The 25,300-nt window shown below is 34.7% G+C and overlaps 1 protein-coding gene across 2 annotated transcripts in view; it reads left to right on the top strand.

Moving 5' to 3' along the window:
- Window positions 1-24,710, top strand: part of CEP76 (centrosomal protein 76) — a 35,118-nt gene extending 10,408 nt beyond the window's left edge. The window contains exons 8-13 of one of the 2 annotated variants that reach the window (XM_080822213.1): window positions 1,701-1,889; window positions 6,295-6,461; window positions 7,740-8,073; window positions 9,960-10,177; window positions 10,749-10,791; window positions 24,459-24,710. In XM_080822213.1, coding sequence (XP_080678339.1) covers window positions 1,701-1,889; window positions 6,295-6,461; window positions 7,740-8,073; window positions 9,960-10,177; window positions 10,749-10,791; window positions 24,459-24,599 — 1,092 coding nt within the window. In that variant the 3' untranslated portion in view covers window positions 24,600-24,710. Of the gene's footprint in view, window positions 1-1,700; window positions 1,890-6,294; window positions 6,462-7,739; window positions 8,074-9,959; window positions 10,178-10,748; window positions 12,364-24,458 lie in introns of those variants that run through there. The other variant, XM_080822214.1, reaches the window with a different exon arrangement.
- Window positions 24,711-25,300: the final 590 nt, after the last annotated feature.

Here is a 25,300-nt window from a genome sequence, read left to right as displayed (position 1 = left end):
TTAGAGTTGAGAACCATAGTAACTATTCAGATTGTAATAATACTTTGCTCTACATCAAAAAATTCATCATCTTTCTCACTATAATTAAATGTAAATAATAGGGTGGGTTTGTTTTTCTTACTAAGGTATGAAGATTATAGTGGAGAGGTGATTTTTTTTTTTTTTTATATAGAAAGACATCAGTGGTTCTAATAATCGAAGCAATTATTTTTCTGTTGACTGAGTTAGGCCTTGTTTCTGAGGAGCCTTGCTATGATAGATTGTTAAATTATCTTTGAATTTTGAATAGAAAGTAGTCCTTTGACTTTGTCATCTCAGTAATCATGAAGTTAAGGGAAATGTGGGCTTTGGTAATATTAACTCTAAAAGCACATTGGTGGACAGTCATCAGAGACTTTTTTTTTGTATGCCCTATAGTTATTCAGCTCAAACGCTAGGATACATCTTATATTTAAAATGTAAGATGTTTTCCTTAAATGATTTTTAAAAGTCTGCTTTCAGTTTGCTTGGTTAACAAATCCTTGTTTCCTGTAGATCTCCAAGTGTAATGGAAACAAACTAAAAATGAGCTCTGGTAATTTGTCGGATCAGTAAATCAGAAAAGTTATTCTGTTTGGGTATACAGTATTAAGTTCTGTTTGAAAATAATGAAAGAATACTTTGGCTTAGTTCCCCTCTCCATCCCCCAACTACCTGCCTATTCTATTTTCAGAGGAGTTCTTTTTTCCCCCCCTAATTTTATTGAGGAGTAATTGACAAATATAGTTGTATATATTTAAAGTGTACAACATAATGATTTGATATACGTATACTTTGTGGAATGACTACCAAGATCAAGATAATGAACACATCCATCACCTCACATAGTTACCTCTTAGGTGGTGAGGATGCTTAAGGTCTATTCTCCGTAACTTTCAAGTTTACTGTATTTACTAGTCACCATGCTGTATATTAGATCCTCAGAATTTACTCTTCTTATACCCTCTGACCTATATCTTCCCTGTACCTCCTTCTCCCTGACCCCTGGCAGCCACCATTCTTTTCTGTATTTCTATGAAATCAGCCTTTTTTTTTTTTTTTAAAGATTCCACATGTAAGTAACACCATACAGGATTTGTCTTTGTCTGGCTTATTTCACTTGACATAATACCCTTCAGATTTATCCATGTGGTCACAAATGGCAGGATCTCCTGTTTTATAGCTAAATAATATTCTATTGTATATGTAATACTATATTTTCTGTACTCATTCATCCATTAAAGGACATTTTACTTGTTTCCATATCTTGACTGTTGTGAGTAATGCTGTAGGGAACATGGTTGTGCAGATGTCTCTTTGAGATACTGATTGCAGTTGCTTCAGATATATATCCAGGAGTGAAACTGCTGAATCATGGTTGTTGAAGTTCTTACTGTCACAAGTTTTGGGGACAGCTGAGGGTTTGAATCCCAGCTCTATTGCATAATACCTGTAGCTTCAGTTTCTTCATTTATGAAATGAAAACAGTAAGAGATGTTAAGAGGATTAAAAGAGGAATTGTATGTGTAGCACTTAGCTGTCTAGTGTTAGACGTAGGGTAAGCACTCAATAAGTGGTATCCAGAATTATTTCGTCCCACATTAATATATTCTAAGAATAAGTGTTAAATTGGGAATAATTAATCTATCCTTACAGTTAATGTTTTTTCCCTCTTCCCCTAGGATGAAAATGGGGTAAATAGACCAGTTTGTTCCTATATTAAACCACTTCGAGCTGGGAGGCTTTTGGATACTCCAAGACAAGCAGCAAGATTTGTTAATGTCCTTGGTTATGAAAGAGCCCCTGTTATTGGAGGAGGAGGTAAACAGGAACAGTGGTGCACTCTGCTGGCCTTTCTCTGTAGAAACAAGGTATTCTACACATGTAATAGAATTAAAAAGCAGTACATCATAGTTAATGGGAATTGATTGCATTTGAAAATAGCAAAGTGGGTAAATTATCAATCTGAACTAGTCAGAATCTTTTTAATACATAAAAAACAGCATCTTTATTTTCTTGTGTAGTTTTTTATTTAGCATAATATGATTTTTGTGACGTGGAGCTAAGTATCGTAGTGTCAGAAATTAAGATATAGAGGTAAATTAAACAGTGAATTGGAGACGATGCTTATACCAATTGGAGATGATGCTAGTACTATTCATGTTTTAAAATCTATTTAGATGATACATTTTTTTTAAAAGAGAAAATGGCAGTACAAGGTGGATATGGAAGAAAATCTTGGATTGCATGTTATTTTGTTCAGTTTCAAGTGTATATATTTAAGAATTTGTGTACATTTTTTATGTTAACTCACTTCAGTAAATGAATTTTATAGATTATATGATATTTTCAATCATCTGTGTTCTAAAAATGTTGATAGTATAAAAACAAGACTGGGGTGCCTGGGTGGCTCAGTTGTTAAGCATCTGCCTTCAGCTCAGGTCATGATCCCAGGGTCTGGGATCGATCCCCTTGTTGGGCTCCCTGCTCGTCAGGAAGCCTGCTTTTCCCTCTCCCACTCCCCCTACTTGTGTTCCCTCTCTCTCATTTTGTCTATCAAATAAATAAAATAAAATATTTAAAATATAAATATATATAAACAAGACTATCTTTAGCATTTCAGTTCTGAAATAGAAAAAAGTAATTTTTTAAATTTGTTTTGAAATAATTTTGTTTGGTCTGAGGTTGTATAAGTAGTATGAGTATTCATTCACGAGGCAAAGCTTATACAGAAGAGCCTATTCAGCTTAGAGATTGATTTGTTAGGAAGATTTTATTTTAAAAACAATTGAAGGAGAGGTGCCTGGGTAGCTCAGTTGTTTAAGTGTCTGCCTTCAGCTCAGGTCATGATCCTGGGGACCTGGGATCCAAGCCCATGTTGGGCTCCATGCTCAGTGGGAAATCTGTTTCTCCCTATGCTGCTCATGCTTGCTCGCTCTCTGTCTCTCTCTCTCTCCCTCACTTTGTCTTTCAAATAAATAAATAATCTTAAAAGAAAAAAAAATGAAGGGGCTCCTAGGTGGCTTAGTCATTTGGGTATCTGCCTTTGGCTCAGGTCATGATCCTGAGGTCTTGGGGTCAAGCCCTGCATCCGGCTCCCTGCTCAGTGGGGAGTCTCCTTTTCCCTCTCCCCCTCCTCCTGCTTGTGTTCTCTCTCAAATAAGTAAATAAAATCTTAAAAAAAAAAAAAAATTGAAAACAGGGACATCTGGGTAGCTCAGTCAAACATCTGACTCTTGATTTTGGCCCAGGTCATGATCTCAGGATCATGGAGTTGAGCCCCAAGTCAGGCTCTGCACTTAAACATCTGACTCTTGATTTTGGCCCAAGTCATGATCTCAGGATCATGGAGTTAACTGAGCCCCAAGTCAGGCTCCGCACTCAGCATGGAGTCTGCTTAAGATTCTCTTCCCCTCCCTCTGCTTCTCTCCACCTCCCCACACTCTCTGTTTAAAAAAAAAAAAGAAAAGAAAACAGTTAAACATTATCAAAAAATTATTTTGATTTATTCTAAGCTGTGGTTCCCAAAAGTTGTATGTATGGATTTAGGCTTTTTTATTTCAGATATAGCAGGAATGGTACATATTTAAAATTATTATGTAAATAATTCTTTCCTAAAGCAAATAATCACCCTTTGGTTCATTGTTTTTTTAACCTGAGGTAGTTTAAAGAGAAAGCACATCTTAAGCTAGAAATTTGAATTATTAATTTTTAAAAAATTAAAAAAAATTATTCAGAGAGAAAGGGAACGACTGAGAGCATGAGCATGGGGGAGGGTCAGAGGGAGAGGGAGAAGCACATTCCCCACTGAGCAGGGAGCCCAGTGTGGGCCTTGATCCCAGGATACCGGGATCACGACCTGAGCCAAATATCGCCGCTTCAACTGAGCTACCCAGGTGCCCCAGAGGTGTGAAATTATTGAAAAAGTTATTCTTGCACAAAACAAGAGCATTACAGCAGTAAAGGTGAAATTTCACCCATAATTCTATTGCCAGCTTTTCATCTCTCTTTATATTTTTGTGTTTTTTCTCCTGTGTATTTATCATTTTTCAATAATTATAATTGAGATATAAATAATATTTTGTGTTTTTTATAATTTAACATTATGCTATGAATGTTTTCCCTTGCATTGCTACAATTTTTATGATCTCCATCTTTTTTTTTTTTTTTAAAGATTTTATTTATTTATTTGTCAGAGAGAGTGAGCACAGGCAGACAGAGAGGCAGGCAGAGGCAGAGGGAGAAGCAGGCTCCCCGCTGAGCAAGGAGCCCGATGTGGGACTCGATCCCAGGACGCTGGGATCATGACCTGAGCCGAAGGCAGCCGCTTAACCAACTGAGCCACCCAGGCGTCCCTCCATCTTTTTTTTTAAGATTTTATTTATTTATTTGACAGAGAGAGAGGCAGAGATATCACAAGTAGGCAGAGAGGCAGAAAGAGAGAGAGGGGGAAGCAGACTCCCTGCTGAGCAGAGAGCCTGATATGGGGCCCTATCCCAGGACCCTGAAATCATGACCCAAGCCGAAGGCAGAGGCTTAACCCACTGAGCCACCCAGGCACCCCTGTGATCTCCATCTTTTAATGGTGTGTAAATATGAAGTTTTCTTTAGTTGATATATAAAATCTACTTGACATTGTAGGAAGTGTTTCTTTTGGATACAGTAGCTTGCTTCTAATTTGTTGATATCTTAGTGAGTGAACTTTTTCATTGAATATCTTTGGGAGTATTTTGGGAGTATTATATTTCTTTTGAAATCTCAGTATAGAAATTACTAGGTCTAAAAGGTTGGATATTATATTTTTCAAAAGTCAAATTTGACTTTTTAAAATGCTGTCGTTCTAGTATGGTTAAAAAAACAGCAGTATAGAGCCACTGATACAAAATTTGGGGGAAAGAAATTGCCCCTTATACTACCACTGAACCTAATAGTTACTTTTGCTTTTGTATGTTACTTGTATCCTTCACTTAAATATGTATCTTCATGTAATTGTAGCCTTACAGTTAAGTATTTTGATTTTTTATAGATTATCAGATATTTTCTGTTTTTGTAGCTTTCATAATATTTTTAAGTTGTGCAAGTAATATAATATTGTCAAAGGAAATTTAGAAAATTAGAAAATAGAAGGGAAAATGATACATAACCTCCCATAATTACAGCCATTGTTGACATTTAGTTCTTTCAGTCATTTTTCCTGGTATGTATTGCCTAAAAATGATCACATACAGATACTTTAACTCATTGTTTTGAGTTTTTTCCCATGTATTTGCATTTTTCTTTTTTTTATTTTTCTTTTTTTAATTATTATTTTTTAAATATTTTATTTATTTATTTGACAAAGAGAGAGACAGCACAAGCATGGGAAGCAGCAGGCAGAGGGAGAAGGAGAAGCAGGCTCTCTGCAAAGTAGGAAGCTGGATGCAGGACTCCATCCCAGGACCCTGGGATCATGACCTGAGCCAAAGGCAGAGGCTTAACCATCTGAGCCACCCAGGCGTCCCTGTATTTGCATTTCTTGATACATCATTTGTCATCTTGATATTTGCATTTCTTGGTATATCATTTGTCATCTTGTCTGTTCCTGTCCTTTAGCTCTTTAGCTATTCGTATTTAAAATCTTGCTACTTTGCTTTCTATGTTATATAGGTTTTTTATAAACTTTTGAATCTGAATGTCTTCTTTTAAAGTATATATGTTATATATACTTTTGTATATATACAAAAGTTTGTGTACAAAAGGTTTGTGAGCACTGACTTTGCAAAATAATTAGGTTCTTCTAAAGTTAGCATATTCTTACCCCTGCCCCCAGTTGTTTCAGCTTAACACTAGACTGATGATTAAAAGTGAAAAAATTAGGGGCACCTGAATGGCTCAGTCAGTTAAGCACCTGTCTTCAGCTCAGGTCATGATCTTAGGGTTCTGGGATTAAGCCCCAAGTTAGGCTTCCTGCTGGGCAGGGAGTCTGCTTCTCCCTCTCTCTCTTTGCTCTTTCTCTCTCTCTCTCTCTCTCTTGCTCTCTCTTAAATAAATAAAATCTTTTAAAGAAAGAAAGGAAAAAAACTAGGGGTGCCTAGCTGGCTCAGTCAGTGAAGCATGTGACTCCGTCTCAGGGTTGTGAGTTTGAGTCCCATGTTGGGTTTAGAGATTACTTAAAAATTTAAAAAAACTTTAAAAAATGAAAAAATTAATACTGTTTTTTAATTATAATTTTGTATTTTGGGGTATTTAGTGAAGAAACTGTGAAGGAATAAATATTTAATTCATTTCATTTTCTAGGGTGACTGTGAAGATCATGCTAACCTTCTGTGCAGCCTTCTTCTTGGATATGGATTAGAAGCCTTTGTCTGTGTTGGGACTAAGGCAAAAGGAGTACCTCATGCATGGGTTATGACCTGTGGAACTGATGGAACTATCACTTTTTGGGAGAGTTTAACAGGACACAGGTTTGTCAACTATGTTACAAGGATATTAAAATGAAGATGTATGGGCGCCTGGGTGGCTCAGTGGGTTAAGCCTCTGCTTCAGCTCAGGTCATGATCCTAGGGTCCTGGGATCGAGTCCCGCATCGGGCTCTCTGCTCGGCCGGGAGCCTGCTTCCTCCTCTCTCTCTGCCTGCCTCTCTGCCTACTTGTGATCTCTCTCCGTCAAATAAGTAAATAAAAAAATCTTAAAAAAAAAAAATGAAGATGTAAATGTTTTAAGTTATAGGCTCTTTGTTTATATTGATGGTACTTAAAGGCTTTTTGATAACTATGTAAAAGATTACTTCAATTAAAATAGCTATTAAATTTGAAGAAAATTTGTACACCTAAAATATTCTTCCAACATAATATTGGTAAAAAAAGAAACGATTTATTTTTAATTTCGTGTAATTGGCATATGCTTTTTCTAATGTTTTTCCCCAAACCTAAAAATCAGTTCAGGTTGTAAATCATGATTTCTTTTGAAAATTTGATGTCACTAACCCCACATCGGTAAATTCACTGTATACTTTTCTTAGTTCTTTTGACTGCCGTCAGATTTGGAAAGAATTCAGTGCTCCTCCCTCTTTTCTGGGACCCCCTCTTTCTTTAGCTTCTTGAGAGCACTTTCCGTTTTAATTATTCCTATCTGGCTTGTCTCATTTCTTCTTCATCTTGTCTGTAAATGTTGGAGTTACTAAAGGCGCAGCCCTGGGCCATCCTCTCAGTTTTCTGAATTTTTCTCTGGTTGCTATTCATTTTAGTTAGTTGTACCTATTAATGTATAGCTAAATTATTTTAATTGTGTTATCTGAGATGAACAGTTTTTATCTTTTTTTTTAAGATTTTTTTTTTTAATTTGACAGAGAGACAGTGAGAGCAGGAACACAAGCAGGGGGAGTGCGAGAGGGAGAAGCAGGCATCCCGCTGAGCAAGGAGCACGATCCCAGGACGCTGGGATCATGACCTGAGCTGAAGGCAGATGCCCAATGACTGTGCCACCCGGGCACCCTAAACGGTTTTTATCTTAATGGTTATACATAGGATATATTTTCATGTTGAATAAAGTTGATTTTTATATCATAATATGTGCCATACAATTACTAAAGAGTAATCAAATTGTAGAAATATAAGAAGAAAAAGCAAATATTGAACTCTAGTCCCAGAAATATTTATAGCCTTAAATATCTTCTTCAATAAGGTGTTGACTTTTTAATTTTTAAGTTTTTATTATAGAAGGTTATGATTTACTTTTTTTAGGTACATCCACAAACCTGCCAATCCTGATGAATCTCCAGTTGCTGAACAGCCCAAACCATTGTACCCATATCGAACAATTGGTTGTGTTTTCAATCATCAGATGTTCCTGGGAAATTGTCAGCCCTCTGACTCAGTAGAAATCTGTGTATTTGATTTGAATGATGAATCCAAATGGAAACCCATGAGTGAAGAAGCAATCAAATCTGTGTGTGCTCCAGGAGCTACAACATCCCTTCCTCCCTTTCCCCCTCTATGTGCCTCCACAATTGATGCTTCAGTAACAAGTAATGAAATAGAAATGCAGCTAAGGCTGCTGGTGTCAGAACACAGGAAGGTAATTAACACTGAAATTTGTAGTTTTGTGCATTTTTTTTCATTTGTTTATATATTTAACAATTTGGGGAGGGGGCAGGTGGGATAGTGCCGTCACTGTTCTAGCCCTGAAGAAAGCAAAATTAGTTCCTACCCTTAAGGAGCTTGTAGTTTTGAAAGTCATGAGAGTTAGGTTCTAAGACTCAGAAATTTCTAAATTCACTTAATACTTTCAGAATTCATTACTTCCTTCTAGAAAAGAATGTTGAACTAGTTCAGAGTTTTGCTAAATACCACTAATTTGGATTTTTTTGTGAAGCACTTATTGATACTATTCTCTTCAAAAATGTTGGGTTATATTTTTTCATATTCTTTTTTTTCCAGGTTGGTTTTGTTTATTTCTTCCTGTTACACTTACTTAGCTGGATGTAAAAGTATATCCTCATTTTAGCTTTAATTTGCATTTCCCTGATTACTAATGAAATCAAACCTCTTATTTCTTAGCCCTTCAGATTTCTTTTGTACATTAAAGAAGATATTAAAAAAAATAAAAACATTAGTATATTTTAAGAATTTTTTTCATCAAAAGAAGCCAGGCAGGGAGTGAAAAGAGCACAATTGGAGTGGGAAAAGTTATTTGTAACACATGTAACTGTCAAAGGACTAGAATCCCAGAAGACTTATTTCTAATTCACCTTTTTGGATTCTCTGATAGACGCCCCATCTTCAGTGAATCCTGTTTTCTGTGTTCCTTGAGGCCATCAAAGGCAAACTTATTTATCAAATATGTTTGGTGGGTCCCCAATTATTATTAGTTTTGGCTTCTAAAATCTGCTGTACTCACTTGCCAACTCACCAAAGCATCTAAAAGTATATTTTGGAAAATATTTAATCTGGCATTTGTAGTTTGGTCTTAGCAATAGGTTGTTCAAGGACCTAGTTCACTATATCGCTGGGAATGAAAGCCCCTAATTACTGCCCCTTTCCCTCCATCACTTACACTGCCTTTTAATTTTCTTAGGTCTTGTTTACAAACAAGACCAGTATTTTATTACATTATAAGAACTTATATAGAAGAAAACTGAGCTAGATACTAGTGTTGATCACTAAGTTGATTGTGCCTGTAAGCCAGCAAGTGAGATTTACTTGTTGCCACAGTAAAAAGATAGATGATATAGACCTTTGGGGTTACTTGGAACCAGTTAAAACCTTGAACACAAAATGAGGATATGGTAGAGATTTATTATGATAATCAAAATATTTAGAATTTTGACAATATTTTGTTCATTTAATGTTTTTAAAATATCATGTCTAGATATCTATAGTTCATTTGATGTTATAGATGAAATCATAATTGCCTTTAACATTCCATAGAAACATGTTTTAAGCTCCCTGAAGGCCTATAGCATGTCTTTTTCACCTTTTTATCTCTTTACAGTATGAAAGTTAGTGTTTTTTTAAATAAATACTTGAGTTTACTTATACTTGCAATTCATTTGTTGACTTTTCTACTACTGTTGAATTTGTGTTAGAGCAATCAAATTAAGCAGATTCAATCTTACTAAACTCTAAAGTTAGGTAAAATATGATTTCAAATTTCAGTGGCACTGTGTTTTCCATAGTAGGACTCTTCCATATAATCTTTTCTAGTGGATATTAAGGAAGTATAGATTTTGGAGCCTTTAGTAACATCATTGTATTGAAAGCTTTATTTTTTTCTCTAAGAAGTAAAACCAGATATTTGTAGTTCCTTTATTTGCATGTGTCCTTACACTTATTAATAGAAAATTTAACAAGTTATGATGTTTTAAAAATCTCTTGGTATGCATTAAAATAGTCAATGCTTATAATTGGTTTTAAAAATATTAGTGTATTTCACCTTTTCTTTTTATCTTTTGATTGCTGTAGGATCTTGGTCTCACTACTGTTTGGGAAGACCAGCTTTCCTATCTCTTGTCACCAGCTTTGGCTTCTTATGAATTTGAGCGTACAACAAGTATATCTGCAGGCAATGAAGAATTTCAAGATGCCATAAGGAGGGCTGTCCCTGATGGTCACACATTCAAAGGGTTCCCAATACATTTTGTATATAGAAATGCAAGGCGTGCATTTGCCACATGTCTTCGGTAAGGTAGAATTCATGAGTTCATAAATGTTATTATTGGCTTGGGAATTTAAAGATACTTATTTATTTATTTGAGAGCATGAGATGGGGGCATAGTGAGGACAAGCAGACTCTGTGCTGAGCATGGAGTCCAATGTGGGGCTGGATCTCACGACTCTGAGATCATGACCTTAGCCGAAACCAGGAATAAGATGTGCAACCTATTGAGCCACCCAGGTGCCCCTCTTAAGCTAGGGATTTTAGCATTCTGTTAGTCTGGTTATTTGGGAATGATTTTAGAATCACATGGTGAACTTTTGTAATGATTTAATATTTTCCTTGCCGCAGATTGTGATTCATTAAATCTGAAATGTAGTTCTAGGGAGTTGGGATAATTTTCCCATTGATTTTGGTACAGTCTCAGTTGAGGATTTCTGATCTTGTCCAGGGTAATTTTTTAAATTTATAGACTGAGGAAATATTCTATAATTTGAATAGGTCAACCCAAATCAGAGGGCTATTGGTAGCAGAGACAGGATTTTTTAAAGTTATTTTAAATATTGACTTAGAAGTTCACTTTCTTTCTTATATAGATCTCCATTCTGTGAAGAGATAATCTGTTGCCGTGGAGACCAGGTGCGACTGGCAGTCCGTGTCCGAGTGTTTACTTACCCTGAATCTGCATGTGCTGTTTGGATCATGTTTGCTTGTAAATATCGCTCGGTATTATAGGACTAACATTTCTATAAGAATATACCTGTGTTTTATTGGAATTTTACACATTGTACATTACTAGCTGTTTAGAGGTTGTTATTTTAAGAATCACATTCTGGCTTGGATGTCATATTTCACTTTTGTATATACCAGACTGATAATGTTTGAAAAAAATCATGTGTGTATTTAAAAATTAAGGATAAAAAACTTGTGTAAATCTGAGTGAAATTTAGTATAAATTAAGTGTATACTTTATTTTAATAAATGCTACTTTGTTTACAGGTATTCAGTAGTTTAAATATGAATATAAAATTTACTCCATTTTCTTTACATTAACAGGTAATCAGAGAGATTTATTTGTCCAAGGGTTTGAGCCATAGTAAAAATCAATATCATTATTTTTCATAGATTAATGGGATTATTTTATATAATTAGAAATTAACCTCACAACAGATTTATTTATTAAATAAGTGAAAATACATTTTGATGAATCATCACTTCTGTGGTTTACCTGTGGCCATGGGGATATTTGTGACTTTCCAGGGATTTATTGAAAGACTTCGATGCAAGAGTAGGAAAAACAAATAGCAGAAAAGCGTAAAGATTAATAACAAAACAAACCTCACATAAAAGTACATAAATAATTTATAAATATGTTAGTTTGATCCATTATAAAATGAGTATTTTTTTATTTTTAAAATTTTTAAATCTTTATTTATTTGAGAGACAGAGAGCACACATAAGCAGGGGAATGGCAGAGGGAGAGGGGGAAGCAGGCAACCCGCTGAGCAGGGAGCCTGATGCAGGGCTCTATTCCAGGACTCTGGGATCATGACCTGAGCTGAAGACAGATGCTTAACTGACTGAGCCACCCAGGTGCCTCAAAAATGAGTATTTTAGAAAAAATTCATCATACCCTTTTGTTGTGACACTGATAAACTGGTTTCTGTGATTATTATTGGCAGTCTGTTGCTGATTTTCTGTAGTCAAAGAATTCATTACTATCCTCTTCATGGATTTCATCTTATAAAATCACATTTGTTTTTCTGTCTTGAAACTACATTTGTTTTTCTTTCTTCCTTTTTGTTTTCCATTGTGCTAAAATCATCAGTGTATATGTGACTACTCTAAATTGGAGAATCATTATGTGAGGCCACTGAAAAATGAGCATATATGAGGGACTCCATGCTGATATTTGCTTTAAAATTGAGCAAGATTTAAAAGTTGGTTTTAAAAGTGAGCAATAGTGACCATTAAAAAAAACTGTAGCAGTTTTTTAAGGAGCTGCATGACAATTGATTTAACTATCCATTTAGCATCTCTGCACAGATCTTGATTCAGTTGGTTCATCCATTGATCTTAAGAAAGCAACCGTGGGGGTGCCTGGGTGGCTCAGTTAGTTAAGTATCCCACTCCTGATCTCAGCTCAGGTCTTGATCTCAGGGTTGTGAGTTCAGCCCACACTGGGGTCCATGCTGGGCGTGGAACCTACTTAAAAAAAAAGTTTAAAAAAACCAGGATACCAGTTGGCTATACAGGTTACTCCTTTTCATCACTTCACTGCAAAGAAAATGATTTAATGTTTTTTAAAAAAAGTAAAACCTAGAGATACCCTAAAATTTACCTTTGCTTATTTTTATATATGATAAATATTTATGATTTAACTTGTTTAAAAAAATCTGAAAATATCCTTCCTAACTTTCACTGAAGATAATAATCAGGTGTTTCTTGTGAGACTGACCTGACTTTAGAGAATTAGCAAAATAAGAACTAAGACTTTTTCCCTCTGTTACCGGAATTACTCATAAAGCTATCAATAGGGAAAATTGCTTGTAATGTTCAACTTTTAGAATTAACTATTTATGGGGCACATATTAAGAGGCAGACTATGTTAAGATCAAGGTTATGTTATAACTGAGGCTGGGTAATATCTTCCTGACTTGTTGTACCAGAGTTACACATGTATTCATAATGCGTCTTTGGTATGAGTTCTAAAATAAATTTCCTTTTTATGCACTTTAATAGAGTCTGATGTGAATAATTTCCTGTAAAGGTGGTTTATTCCAAAAGATTCTTTCAGTGCATTTATCACTAGAATTCTCTTACTACCAGTAATTTTTCTTTTTAAAAATTAAATTTACCTTGTCTATTTAACTGTCATAAAAGTTGTTTTCGTATTAAAAATGTAAAATTTTTTATATAATGTCTTTAATGTGTTCTTTTTGACAATATGTACACTAATACAGTCCTCTACACATATATATGTGTGTGCATAATATATAGGTGTATTTGTTTAGTAGAAGAATATCAGAAACCTAGAAACTTTATTACTCAAGCATGAGCCTGTTGAATAAAACATTAAATTTAGTTCAAACTAAGTGAACACTCCAGATACCTTTACATTTTTTTCTGTTATTGAGGTATACATTTTTTTATATGATCTGCAAAAATACATCTATAACTTGGCCATTCTGGAAAGTACACATATTTGAAACCCACTTTTCTACTTCTTAACAAGGATAACATTTGAACCAAATGAAGAGTAGGCTTTATATCTGAAGACTATTGCTGTTAATGTAGTATTCTGTGCCATGTAACTGACCATCAGAAGGCATTAGTTATAAATCATTGATTGCTTAAACTAGCCCATTCGTACTTTTGATTTCATGCTGTACTAAACAAGAACATATTTTAGGTTAGACTACAGTTGGCAATTTTTACAGGGTTGGTTTTTTTTTTTTTTTGGTGGTTTTTTTTTTTGGACTCTTAGATAACAGTTTTGTCCTTTCTACTTAAGAATATAAGTACAGGAATTAGATGATCTGATTTTTAACATGCTCTTAACTTTTAAAACCAGTGAAAAGGCAGCATTGCTTTCTAGCTGTTGGTAGTTCAGAAATAATTTAAGGTTAGCCAAAGCATGTACAAAATAGCTAAACATACAATAGAAGCCATCTCATTTTGAAAACCTAAATTGTTTATAGCATACGCTATATTTAAAGCACAAGTTGAGTTATAATCATTAATGCATGTAAATGTGGGTATTAAATGTTTAATTTTTCTTCTGAGATGTGGTTGGCATATCATTGTAATTCCATTTGACTTGTGTTTGGTTTGTGAGTTAACTACATGATTCCAGTATTGAAGTAGTTATGGATATTAGAAGGGAAGTAGAGGAGTTTATTAGCTGGTCATTAAACATATATTCTCTATTTTTTAAAGATTTATTTGTTTTAGAGAGCGATCAAGTGGTGAGGAGGGCAAAGGGAAAGGGAGACAGAGAATCCTCAAGCAGACTCTCTTCTGAGCACAGAGCCTAATGTGGGGCTTGATCTTGGGACTCTGAGTTCATGACCTGAACTAAAATGAATGACTGAGCCACCCAGGCACCCCAGTTCACATACATTCTTATGAAAGATTCCTTCTCTGAGTCTACTGAATTTAGACTTGTACTAATACTCCAAAACAGTTGTTCACCAGTGTTTTTGAAGGTAACTGGTTCTGTTTTGTTTTGTTTTTGTAATTTTTCTGTAATTATTATTGGTAGTCTCTTTTAACTGCCAATAGAGTTTTAACTGTCTAAAACTAGAGTTTTAACTGTCTTTATGCATTTTAATATGTCATGGCCTGAAATTATAGGATTTGGGGCTTGTAAGTCTTCTGGTCCACGTAATTTATATAGTAACGAAAATCCTGAGACATGAAGTTCCCTGTCTAAAGATACATATCTCTAATAGCAGACCTGTTCTAGAATCAAATTCTGACTTCGAGTTTACTGCTTTTTGCTGTGTCTGCACAATGTGAGTTTTTCTCTCTGTGGGCATGGCATTATTAGGTATTAGGTATGACCAAGTAACAATCCAATATAGTATGGAAAATTTTCATTTTACTTGTTCTACCCAAGACATAGGGATATGGAAGGTACCTTTTATGGTACCCATCACATAACCTGTCAAAAATTACAGTAATATTTGGGACATCAAGTCCCTGACGTGAGGCCAGAATTACCTTTTAGGGAGGATGGCCTAGAGAAGCCGAAGCCTTTGAGGGGCAATGAGCTGCTTGAGATTCATTGTGGTGTAGAATTCAACTATTTGTATACTCAAAAGAGATTCAGTAAACTGAGGTAGAGGGATAGTGCCTACTAACATGCATCTAGAAAATATTTCAGTCATATTGTCTGTATTTTGAGAGAATTAATTCCAAAGTCCATTTATTTATAAGTTGATTACACCTGGCCAGTTGTTACTGAATTTTTACAAAATCGTTTCCTTGTACATAATGTACAGTAAAGGAATAGGAGGAATGGTAGTATAAAACTGGAAGATGATTGTCAGAAGTTAGAAAATCTATTTGATTTGAACACAAGCAAACATTTTATCACCAATTCAGCTTTATTGACATAATTTGCCTACCTTCTTTTCTTCCAAGTTTTAATTTAAATTCAAGTTAGTTAACATAATGTAGTATTGGTTTTAGTAATAGAATTTAGTGATTCATCATTTATATATAATAATTAATTGTGGTTCATATTATATTTAGAGATACATACAACCATCTTGAATCAGTATTAGAACATTTCATCACCTCAAAAAGAAACCCTTTACCCTTTAGCTATTACTTTCCCATCTCCCTATTCTCTACCTTCCTTTCTCCCTAGCCCAAAGCAACCACTAATCTACTTTCTATGTAGATTTCCCTATTCTGGATTTTCATATGAATGGAATCACATATGGTCCTCTGTGACAGGCTTCTTTCACTTAGCATAATGTCTTAGATTTATCCATGTTCTTGCATGTATCATGTCATTTTTTTATGGGCAAATAATACTCCATTACATGGATATGTTATTTGTTTACGCTTTTGACAATCAATAGACATTTTGGTTGTGTTCACTTTTTGGCTATTATAAATAGTGCTGCTATATTATTTATGTGGTTTTATGTGGGCATGTATCTTCATTTCTCTTGAATGTATATCTAGAAGAGGAATTGCTAGGTCATATGATAATCAACATTTTAGTGAAATGCCAAATAGATTTCCAAAGCAGCCGCACCACTTTTTTTTTTTTAAGATTTTATTTATTTATCTGACAGAGAGAGAGGGGGATCACAACTAGGTAAAGAGGCAGGCAGAGAGAGGGAAGCAGGCTCCCCGCTGAGCAGAGGGCCAGATGTGGAGCTTGATCCCAGGACCCTGAGATCATGACCTGAGCCGAAGGCAGAGGCTTAACCCACTGAGCTACCCAGGTGCCCAACACTTTCTAATCCCACTAGCAGTGGATGAGTTTTCTGATTTCTCTGCAATCTTGCCAACCTTGTTACTATCTGACTTTATTCTGATTCTAGTCATCCTGTTGGGTATGAAGTGGTATCTCTTTGTGGTTTTTATTTGCATTTCCCTAATGGCTCATGACATTGAGCATTCTTTCATGTGCTTATTGGCCATTTGTATATCTTCCTTGAAGAAATGTCTATTTGGATCTATCACCGTTTTTAAATTGGGTTGTCTTTTTGTTATGAGTTGTCAGAGTCCTTTATATATTTTAAATACAAGTCTCCTATCAGACATATGATTTGTAGATATTTTATAATGGTCTTTTTTTTTTTTAAAGATTTTATTTATTTATTTAACAGACAGAGATCACAAGTAGGCAGAGAGGCAGGCAGAGAGAGGAGGAAGCAGGCTCCCCGCCGAGCAGAGAGCCCGATGTGGGGCTCAATCCCAGGACCCTGAGATCATGACCTGAGCCGAAGGCAGACACTTAACTGGCTGAGCCACCCAGGCGCCCCTGATTTGTAGATATTTTTTCCTAGTCTGTGGGTTGTTTTCATTTTCATGATTGTATCCTTGTAGTACTAAAGTTGTTGGGGTTTTTTTTGAAGTACTGAAGTTTTTAATTTTGACAAAGGTCAATGTATCTGTTTTGTTGTTGCTGTTGGTTTTGTTGTCATATTTAAGAATCCATTGCCAAATCTAAGGTCATGAAGATTTACCACTAAGTTTTCTTCTAAGAGTATTATAGTGTTAGCTCTTAGGCCTTTGGTCTTTTTTCAGTTAAGTTTTGTGTATGTTGTCAGTAAGGGGCCAACTTATTCAGGTGTTTAATCACCATTTGTTGAAAAGACTATTCTATCCCCATTGAATGATCTTGACAGCCTTGTTAGTTGATTATAAATGTAGGAATAGAGTCATGACTTTGTATTCCTATTGTGCCAGTCTGGTTTTTTATTCCCCGTACCACACATTTTCCTTATCTATCATTGCTTTTCTGTACATTTTGAAATTGGGAAGTGTGACAGTCCTACAACTGTGTTCTTTTTCAAAATTGTTTTGGCTATCCTGGGTCTTTTGCAATTCCATATGAATTTTAGGATCAGCCTGCTGATTTCTATAAAACACCAGGATTCTAAGGATTGCCTTGAAATTGTAGAGTATTTGTGGAGTATTGTCATCTTAACATTGTTAAGATGAAGACATTACATCATTTTTCTTCATGAATATGGTTTTTTTGCCATTTATTTTAAATCTTTTTTTTTCCCTCAACATTTTATAGTTTTCAGAGTATAAGTTTTGTACTTCTGTTAATTTTTTCCTATTTTAGCTTTTTGATGCTATTATAAATGGAGTTGTTTTACTTAGTTTCATTTTTGGATTGTTTATTGCAAGTGTATAGACATATAATTGATTTTCGTATGTTGATCTTGTATCATGCAACCTTGCTGACCTCATTTAGTGGTTCTAATAGTTTTTTTTTAGTGGATTCCTTAGGATTTTCTTTTCTTTTTTTTTTTAAAGATTTATTTAATTATTTATTTATTTATTTATTTGACAGACCGAGATCACAAGTAGGCAGAGAGGCAGGCAGAGAGAGAGAGGAGGAAGCAGGCTCCCTGCTGAGCAGAGAGCCCGCTGCGGGGCTTGATCCCAGAACGCTGGGATCATGACCTGAGCCGAAGGCAGAAGTTTTAACCCACTGAGCCACCCAGGCGCCCTGGATTCCTTAGGATTTTCTTTAGGCACAATCATGATATCTATAAATAGAAGTACTTTTACTTCTTCATTTCTAATCTAGATATCTCCCATTCATTCATTCATTCATCATTCATTCCTTTATCTGCCTAATTGCCCTGGCTAATACCTCCAGGACAATGTTGAAGGGAAGTGGTAAGAGCAAATATTCTTGTCTTATTCATGCTGTTGGAGAGAAATCATTCTTTCACCATTAAGTCTGATGTTAACTAGTTTTCTCATAGATGCCCTTTATCAGGTTGAGGAAGTTCCTGTCTAGCTACTAGTTGTTTTTATTTTTATCACGAAAGGGTGTTGGATTTTTGTCAAATGCTCTTTTTGCATCTATTGAGATAATCATGATTTTTTGATATAATGTGTTACATAAATTGATTTTCAAGTGTTAAACCAATCTTGAATTTCTGGAATAAATTGTATTTGGTCATGGTGTGTAATTCTTTTATATAGGCAGCTGTATTCAGTTTGCTAGTATTTTGTTGAGGATTTTTCTGTCTGTATTCATAAGAGATACTGGTTTGTAGTTTACTTTTCTTGTGATGTCTTTGATTTGGTATCAGGGTAATGCTGGTCTCAAAATGAATTGGAAAGTGTTCCTTGCTGCTGTTTTTTGGGGAGTTGGTGAAAAGTTGATTCTTTTTTTTTTTTTTTCTTTTTTCTGAGAGAGGGAAGAAGGGAGAGAGAGTGAGTTCACATGAGTTGTGGGAGGGGGTGGGGGGGCAGGAAGTGAGGGAGATAAAGAATCTTAAGCAGGTTCCACAACCAGTATGGAGTCCAGTGCAGGGCTTGATTTCACAACCCTGAGATCATTACCTGAGCCAAAATCAAGAGTTGGATACTTAACCAATGGAGCCACGCATGTGCCCCAAGTTGATTCAGTTTTCACTTTGGTAGAATTCAGAGACCATCTTCTGGGCTGGGCTTTACTTTATAGGTAGTTTTTAAATTACTAGTTCAGTTTTTTCACTTATTATAGGTCTATCCAGATTGTCTATTTCTTCTAGAGGCAGTTTTGATATTTTGTGTCTTTCTAGGAATTTATCCACTTCATCCAAGTTATCTAATTTTGCTGTACATAGTATACATACTGTTCATAGTATTTCTTCATAAAGTCAGTAGTAATAACTCCTCTTTCATTTCTGATTCTAGTAATGGGAGACTTCTCTCTCTTTCTTTTTTCCCCCCAATTTGTTGATCTTTCCAAAGAACTAGGGTTTGGTTTCATTGACTTTTCTTTGTTGTTTTTCTATTCCTTTTTCATTCATTTCTACCCTGTTCTTTATTATTTCTGTCCTTCTTGCTTTAGGTTTAGTTGTACTTCTTTTTCCAGTATCTTAAGGTGGAAGGTTAACTTACTGATTTCGATCTTTCTTCTTAATATAGTCATTTACAGCTATAAATTTTCCTCTAAGCACTCCTTTGGATGCATCCCATAGATTTCGGTATGTTTTTCTTCATTTTCATCCATTTCATAGTATTTTCTGATGTCCCTTTTGACTTCTTCTTTGACCCATTAGCTATTTAGGAGTGTGTTAGTGTGTTAATTTCAATGTGTTTGTGAATTACCCAATTTTTCCCCCTGCTATTGATTTATTTATTGGTGTTTGTTTTAGGAATTAACATAGTTTGTCCTGGAGAATGTTCACATGTGCACTTCAGAGAAAAGTATATTCTGTTGTTGAGTGGAATGTTCTGTAGTTATATGCTGGGTCTAATGGTTTATAGTGTTCAAATATTGTATTTTATCAATCCATTAATGGTTCTATTCTAATTGTTCAATTGTTAATGAAAGTAGAGTAGTAAAGTTCTCCAACTATTGCTTTTGAATTATTTCTCCCTTCCTTCCTATCAGTTTTTTTTTTTCATGTATTTTGGTGCTCTGTTATATGTTTGTAATTGTTACATGTATATATCCTTTTATCATAAAAAGCCCTCTTTATCTCTAATAATATTTTTGTTGTAAAGTCTGCTTTTTCTGATGTTAGTATAGTTTTCTTGTGGTTGCCATCTGCATGATTATATCTTTTTCCATCCTTTAACTTTTAATCAATTCTTATCTTTCAATACAAAGAGTGTCTCCTGTGGATGGTGTAAAGTCAAATCTTTTTTACCCTCTCCATCTGACAGTCTCTGTCTTTTGTCTGTGTTGTTATATCCATTCACATTTTATGTTCTTATTTATATACCTGGGTTTATGTTTACCATTTAACTTTTTGTTTTCTTTGTGTTTCATACTCTTTTTTCTCTATTTCCCCTTTACCACTTTCATTTGCATTAAGTAAATATTTTCTAATGTATCATTTAAATGTCTTTAATAATTTTGTCACTATATTTTCAAGTTTATTTATTTTTTGATGGTTGCTCTCGAGTTTCTCATGTACATCTTAACAAGAATCAGGGCACCTGGGTGGCTCAGTTGGTTAAGCCACTGCCTTGGGCTCAAGTCATGATCCCAGAGTCCTGGGATTGAATCCCACATCGGGCTCCCAACTCTGCAGGGCGTCTGCTTTCCCCTCTGACCTTCTCCCCCCTCATGCTCTCTCTCTCTCTCAAATAAATAAATAAAATCTTTAAAAAAAAAACTTACAAGAATCAGCTTGAGATTTATACTAGCTTGTTTCCCGTGATACGGAATTTTAATTTTTTAAGCTGAAGTTATAAATAATGTTTCAAAAAACTTGATTACTTTTTATCTGATAATACATCACTAAAACTAATGTTTTTAGATTAGTTCAAAGATGTCAAATTGGAATCTTCAGTTTTTAACATACCTGATTGTAAAAGTCAGTTAACTTGTATTACAAGTACAGGTTGTTTTAAATATCATAGAAAAAGTTAATTCAAAAGTTACCTCTTTGTAAAATTCCATGGCAATATTAGGTTCTTTTTCAAAATCTTTTTGAAATATATCTTTACATGGTATGTTTTTCTTCTAAAATACATGTAATAGAGATTCTAATCATTTGGTACTCAATCACTGAAAAATGCTACTTTTTGTGTTGTGAACTGCATAGGTAAAAGTTAATGGCAGGATACTGTTGTAATTCTACCTGACTTGCTAACTAAGACTGCATGCAGCAGGCTGCTATCTTAGTTTATTTCAGGTGCTTTGAAGGAATTTTAAATTTTAATGCATTAATTTACTTCACAATAAGACAAATTTAAGGTGTTAACACTATGCTATTGGGCTTTTAAAAAACTATGTCATATTCACTCTCTTGCACAATGGCAAGTTTTCCTGAGTGGGAGAGAAGTAAGTGGAGAGGTATAAATATAGCTGGATGAAAATTTCAAATATCTCTAGATATGCTTGTAGGAATGTTACATAAATGAATGTCTTCTATTTTGTGTGTTTGATGAAGTAAACATCATAAAGAGTTGGCCTAACTTATCTTTTTAAAAAATATTTTATTTATTTACTTGACAGAGATCACAAGTAGGCAGACAGGCAGGCAGAGACAGAGGGAGGGGGAAGCAGGCTCCCTGCTGAGTGGAGAGCCCCATGCAGGGCTCGATCCCAGGACCCTGGGATCATGACCTGAGCCAAAGGCAGAGGCTTTAACCCACTGAGCCACCCAGGTGCCCCTGGCCCAACTTATCTTGATTGGTTGCTTTAGCTGAGGAAAGTTGGCCCAATATTTAAAATCCTACAAAATCAATAAAATTAAAAAATTGCTTCTGCTACAGATAAAAATAATGAACGCTATATAATTCAGTTAAAACTGAAAATGTCAATGACATTAGGACAATATTGCAGTTGAGGAATGATAATTACCAAATTTGCAAGGGAATAATTTTCTTTAAAGATTTTTTATTTAGGGGTTCCTGGGTGGCTCAGTCGGTTGAAGTCTGCCTTTCGCTAGGGTCATGATCTCAGGGTCCTGGAATTGAGCCCCATGTCGGGCTCTCTGCTCAGCAGGGAGTCTGCTTCTCCCTCTCCCTCTCTGCCTGCCATTCCCCAACCCCTGCACTGTCTGTCAAATAAATAAAATCTTAAAAAGATTTTATTTATTTGAGATAGAGAGAGAGAAGAGCACAAGCAGGGAGAACAGCAGAGGGAGAAGGGAGAAGCAAGCTCCCCGCTGAGCAGAGAGCCTGATTCAGGACTGGGATCCCTTGGGATTACGACCTAAGCTGAAGGCAGACGCTTAACCGACTGAGCCACCCAGGTGCTCAGTGAATAATTTTATGCCCTTAAAAGAATTGCTTAGGAGGTGTGTTTAAAATGTCATAGCTTTAGGTTGATCTAGGAGTCACATCTTTGTGAATTTTAATGTCAATGATTTTTTTCTAACATCCCTTAACAATGATTATGAGGTAGAAAATAGGAGCAAGGATTATGCTTGCTGTTCCCAAGAGAAATGAACATGCATAGCAAATAAGAGAAAGAAAGATATTGTACTCCATTAATGACTATCGAGAAAAGATCAAAAGGACACAGGAATTCAGGTTAAGAAAATATTTCAGGGGAAAAAACTGAGGGCAAAGCACTACTAAAATATAAGTACAGCCCAACCTATACACCCTTCCACAAAAAGTACCAAAGCAAGGCTTAAATTCATTGCTTATTTAATCGAATTAAAGTAACCCATATTTTGTGTTAGTTACATATTGACCTTGGAAGAGAAATGAGCCTTTTACAGAATTACAGTAAAATAGTAGAGCCAGAGAAGCTCCAGACTTCTACTGGCACATTAGGTTAAAAAAAAATTTTTTTTTTGAACAATAAGAAAAGGGCCATCTTTTTTGTATAAAGCAAAGGAAAAATTAATAGTGGAGGTTTGAAAAATATTTTAGATCGTCTCATCAACAAAGTATTACTTCAGTCTGAAAATGCATTCTGTTTAACTTATACAACCTAAAATTCTGGTTTCTTAAAAGTCTTATTGAGAATTCTACATTTTCAAGCAACTATCGTCAAACATCAAAATTTTGCTATCAAATAAAGATATTTTCATGCCTTGTATTGTTTTCTATTTTCCATTAGAATTAAGAAATAAGCTACTGCTTATCCTAACTTGAAATTTGATGAGAAGTAGGTAATATGGCTAAAAAACAGGATCTGGAAAGCTTATGTTAAAGGAAGTATATTTGAAGTACTTTTGGCAAATGTCAGTAATTTGGGGTAAGTTATTTAACCTCTGCAGACTCAAATTTTTATTAAGTGTAAAATAGTGGACGGCCTCAAATTTAGATCTATGAGGTCTTTTCCAAATCGAATCTTTTTTTTACTAATTGAAGCTAACAATTCCACATATTCAGAATCAGAAGACCATCTCTCCTTGTTGGTTTAAAAATAATTTTTTCAAAGGAGAATCACATTAATAAAGTGAAACATGACAGTGAAACATGACTATTGTTTGACCTAGTATTTTCCAGTATGTTCCTTCCGGTATGTTCCAGTATGTTCCTTCATGAACATACTGATATGCTACTGTTAGATATTTTGCCTTGTTCCTCTACTTTTCCTCAGTTTTTATCAGTGGTTATGTAACTTGATCTCATCAAGGTAGGATAGGTAAATTTTAAATATGTTAGATGCTACAGAATGAATATGTTGTGGAAAACACTGGTTTGGGGTACCACTTAGAAAAAGGCATTCATGAGTATCTTCTAAATGTTTCTCAATATCTCCGCCATTGGATAGAAAACTTAATTCTTTCACAAGTTTACAGATCAGAGGGATCCAATTTTGTTGTGTTCTTATCTGGTCTATATAGTTCTGATTCTATGTATGAGGTCATATGCTAATTTCCATGACTAATTTTAAAGATTTTGGGCTAATATTTACTTTGATTATCAAAATTACAAGAGATGAGTTTCAAACTGCATTTAGGGTTGTTGATGGAATTAGCCTCCTTAGGGGAGTGATAATTTGGAATTCTTTGATGGGGATGGAGTTATTACAGATCACTTTGAAGGTAATTACTATGGGGAGATCACCGCTATGGTGAAACTCAATGCCAGTGAACTCACAAAGACCAATGGAGGGAGACGGGGCATTGCATCATTCAAATCTTTTTTAAAATATCAAAATATTTTGATATTAAAATATCAAAATATCAAAATTTAAAATATTATTATTATATTTAAATATAAATATATATTATATATTTATATATAATATCATTATATTTAAAATATTAAAATTTTGATATTAATATATCAAAAGTTTGGTTGATTGTGGTGGTATGTACAAATTTAAAGCATCTGCTTTTTATTTACTACTCTTGCTTGCTGGAGTGAGGAATGAAGTGTGAGGACTTTTTTCTTGCTCTGTGCAAATGTGGAGAGATTTAAGTAGCAGAAAGAGCTGAGCTGGTCAGGAGTCCTGGATTCCAGTCCTACCTCATTCATTTACTAGTTCTGTATTTTGTCATTTGTAAGATAGGGATAGTAATATCTGACCTTGAGTTGTATAACTGAAGAAAGCACTTTGAAAGTATAAAATTATCACTTTAAAATTATAAAGTATTATAATTGTGGGCAATGAAAATTTAGGTTATGCCACTGAAAAAAATATGCTGTTCTATTTTTTCCTTTTTGGTGCACTTTTCTAGGTGAATGTGCCTCTTAGGAGCAATTGTCTGGGAGTGACTGGATTAAGCTTGGGCTGCACAGGCAGATTGTGCTCCCTGAAGGCCTTGCTCCCTGAAAGACTCAGAGCAGCTCAGCCAGCACGTCCAAAGTATGAAGCATGAAGTACATTTATTCTGCAAAAATGATAAGTAAATATAAGATAAAAATTTCAAGGATTCCATTTTTAATAAATGCAGCAACAAAATCAATGAAAATTAAAATCATATTCAGAGTAACATGTGCCACTATTTTTCACAGATCTTATAGCACTTTGAAAAAGATATTTACATGTTGATTTGACTTATTCCTTTTAAATATATAGAGCAATTTTTTTAAAGTGGTGAAGCCAAGAATAAAAAAAAATAAAATCAGTGACAGAAAATGGGACAAAATATACTGTCTCAAGGCATTAGAAACTTTGAACTTGAACTGAAAATGAAAAGGTTATTCCAAGTTATTCCACAGTCCTGATTGAGTCCTGGGTATATATGGACCTCTGATAGTCTTGTCAACAGTCACTTTCTCAGAGTCTTATGATGATGGACATGGGCTTTATCAAAATTTCAAAGGGTTCTGAAAAATTACATAAAAATTATACTGTCTTTGTGCAAAAATGAATCAGGTGTTCAGGTTATATAATAAATAGATTTATAGTAGAAGATAGCTAGGATTTTTAAGATTTATCTTTTACGTTTTCTGCATATATCAACATTCTGCTTGTCATCTTGCCTCAACTTAATTCCATATAAGCTCTCAAAGGCAAGAAATTTACTTTAAATACAGTATATCAGTCATGAGTTTGTATCTGGGGGGAAAAAAGCCC

Source organism: Martes martes (assembly GCF_963455335.1).
Source record: "Martes martes genome assembly, chromosome: 13".
Taxonomy (NCBI): domain Eukaryota; kingdom Metazoa; phylum Chordata; class Mammalia; order Carnivora; family Mustelidae; genus Martes; species Martes martes.
The sequence above is the reverse complement of the archived record's forward strand: the minus strand, read 5'-3'. Positions and strand labels throughout refer to the sequence as shown.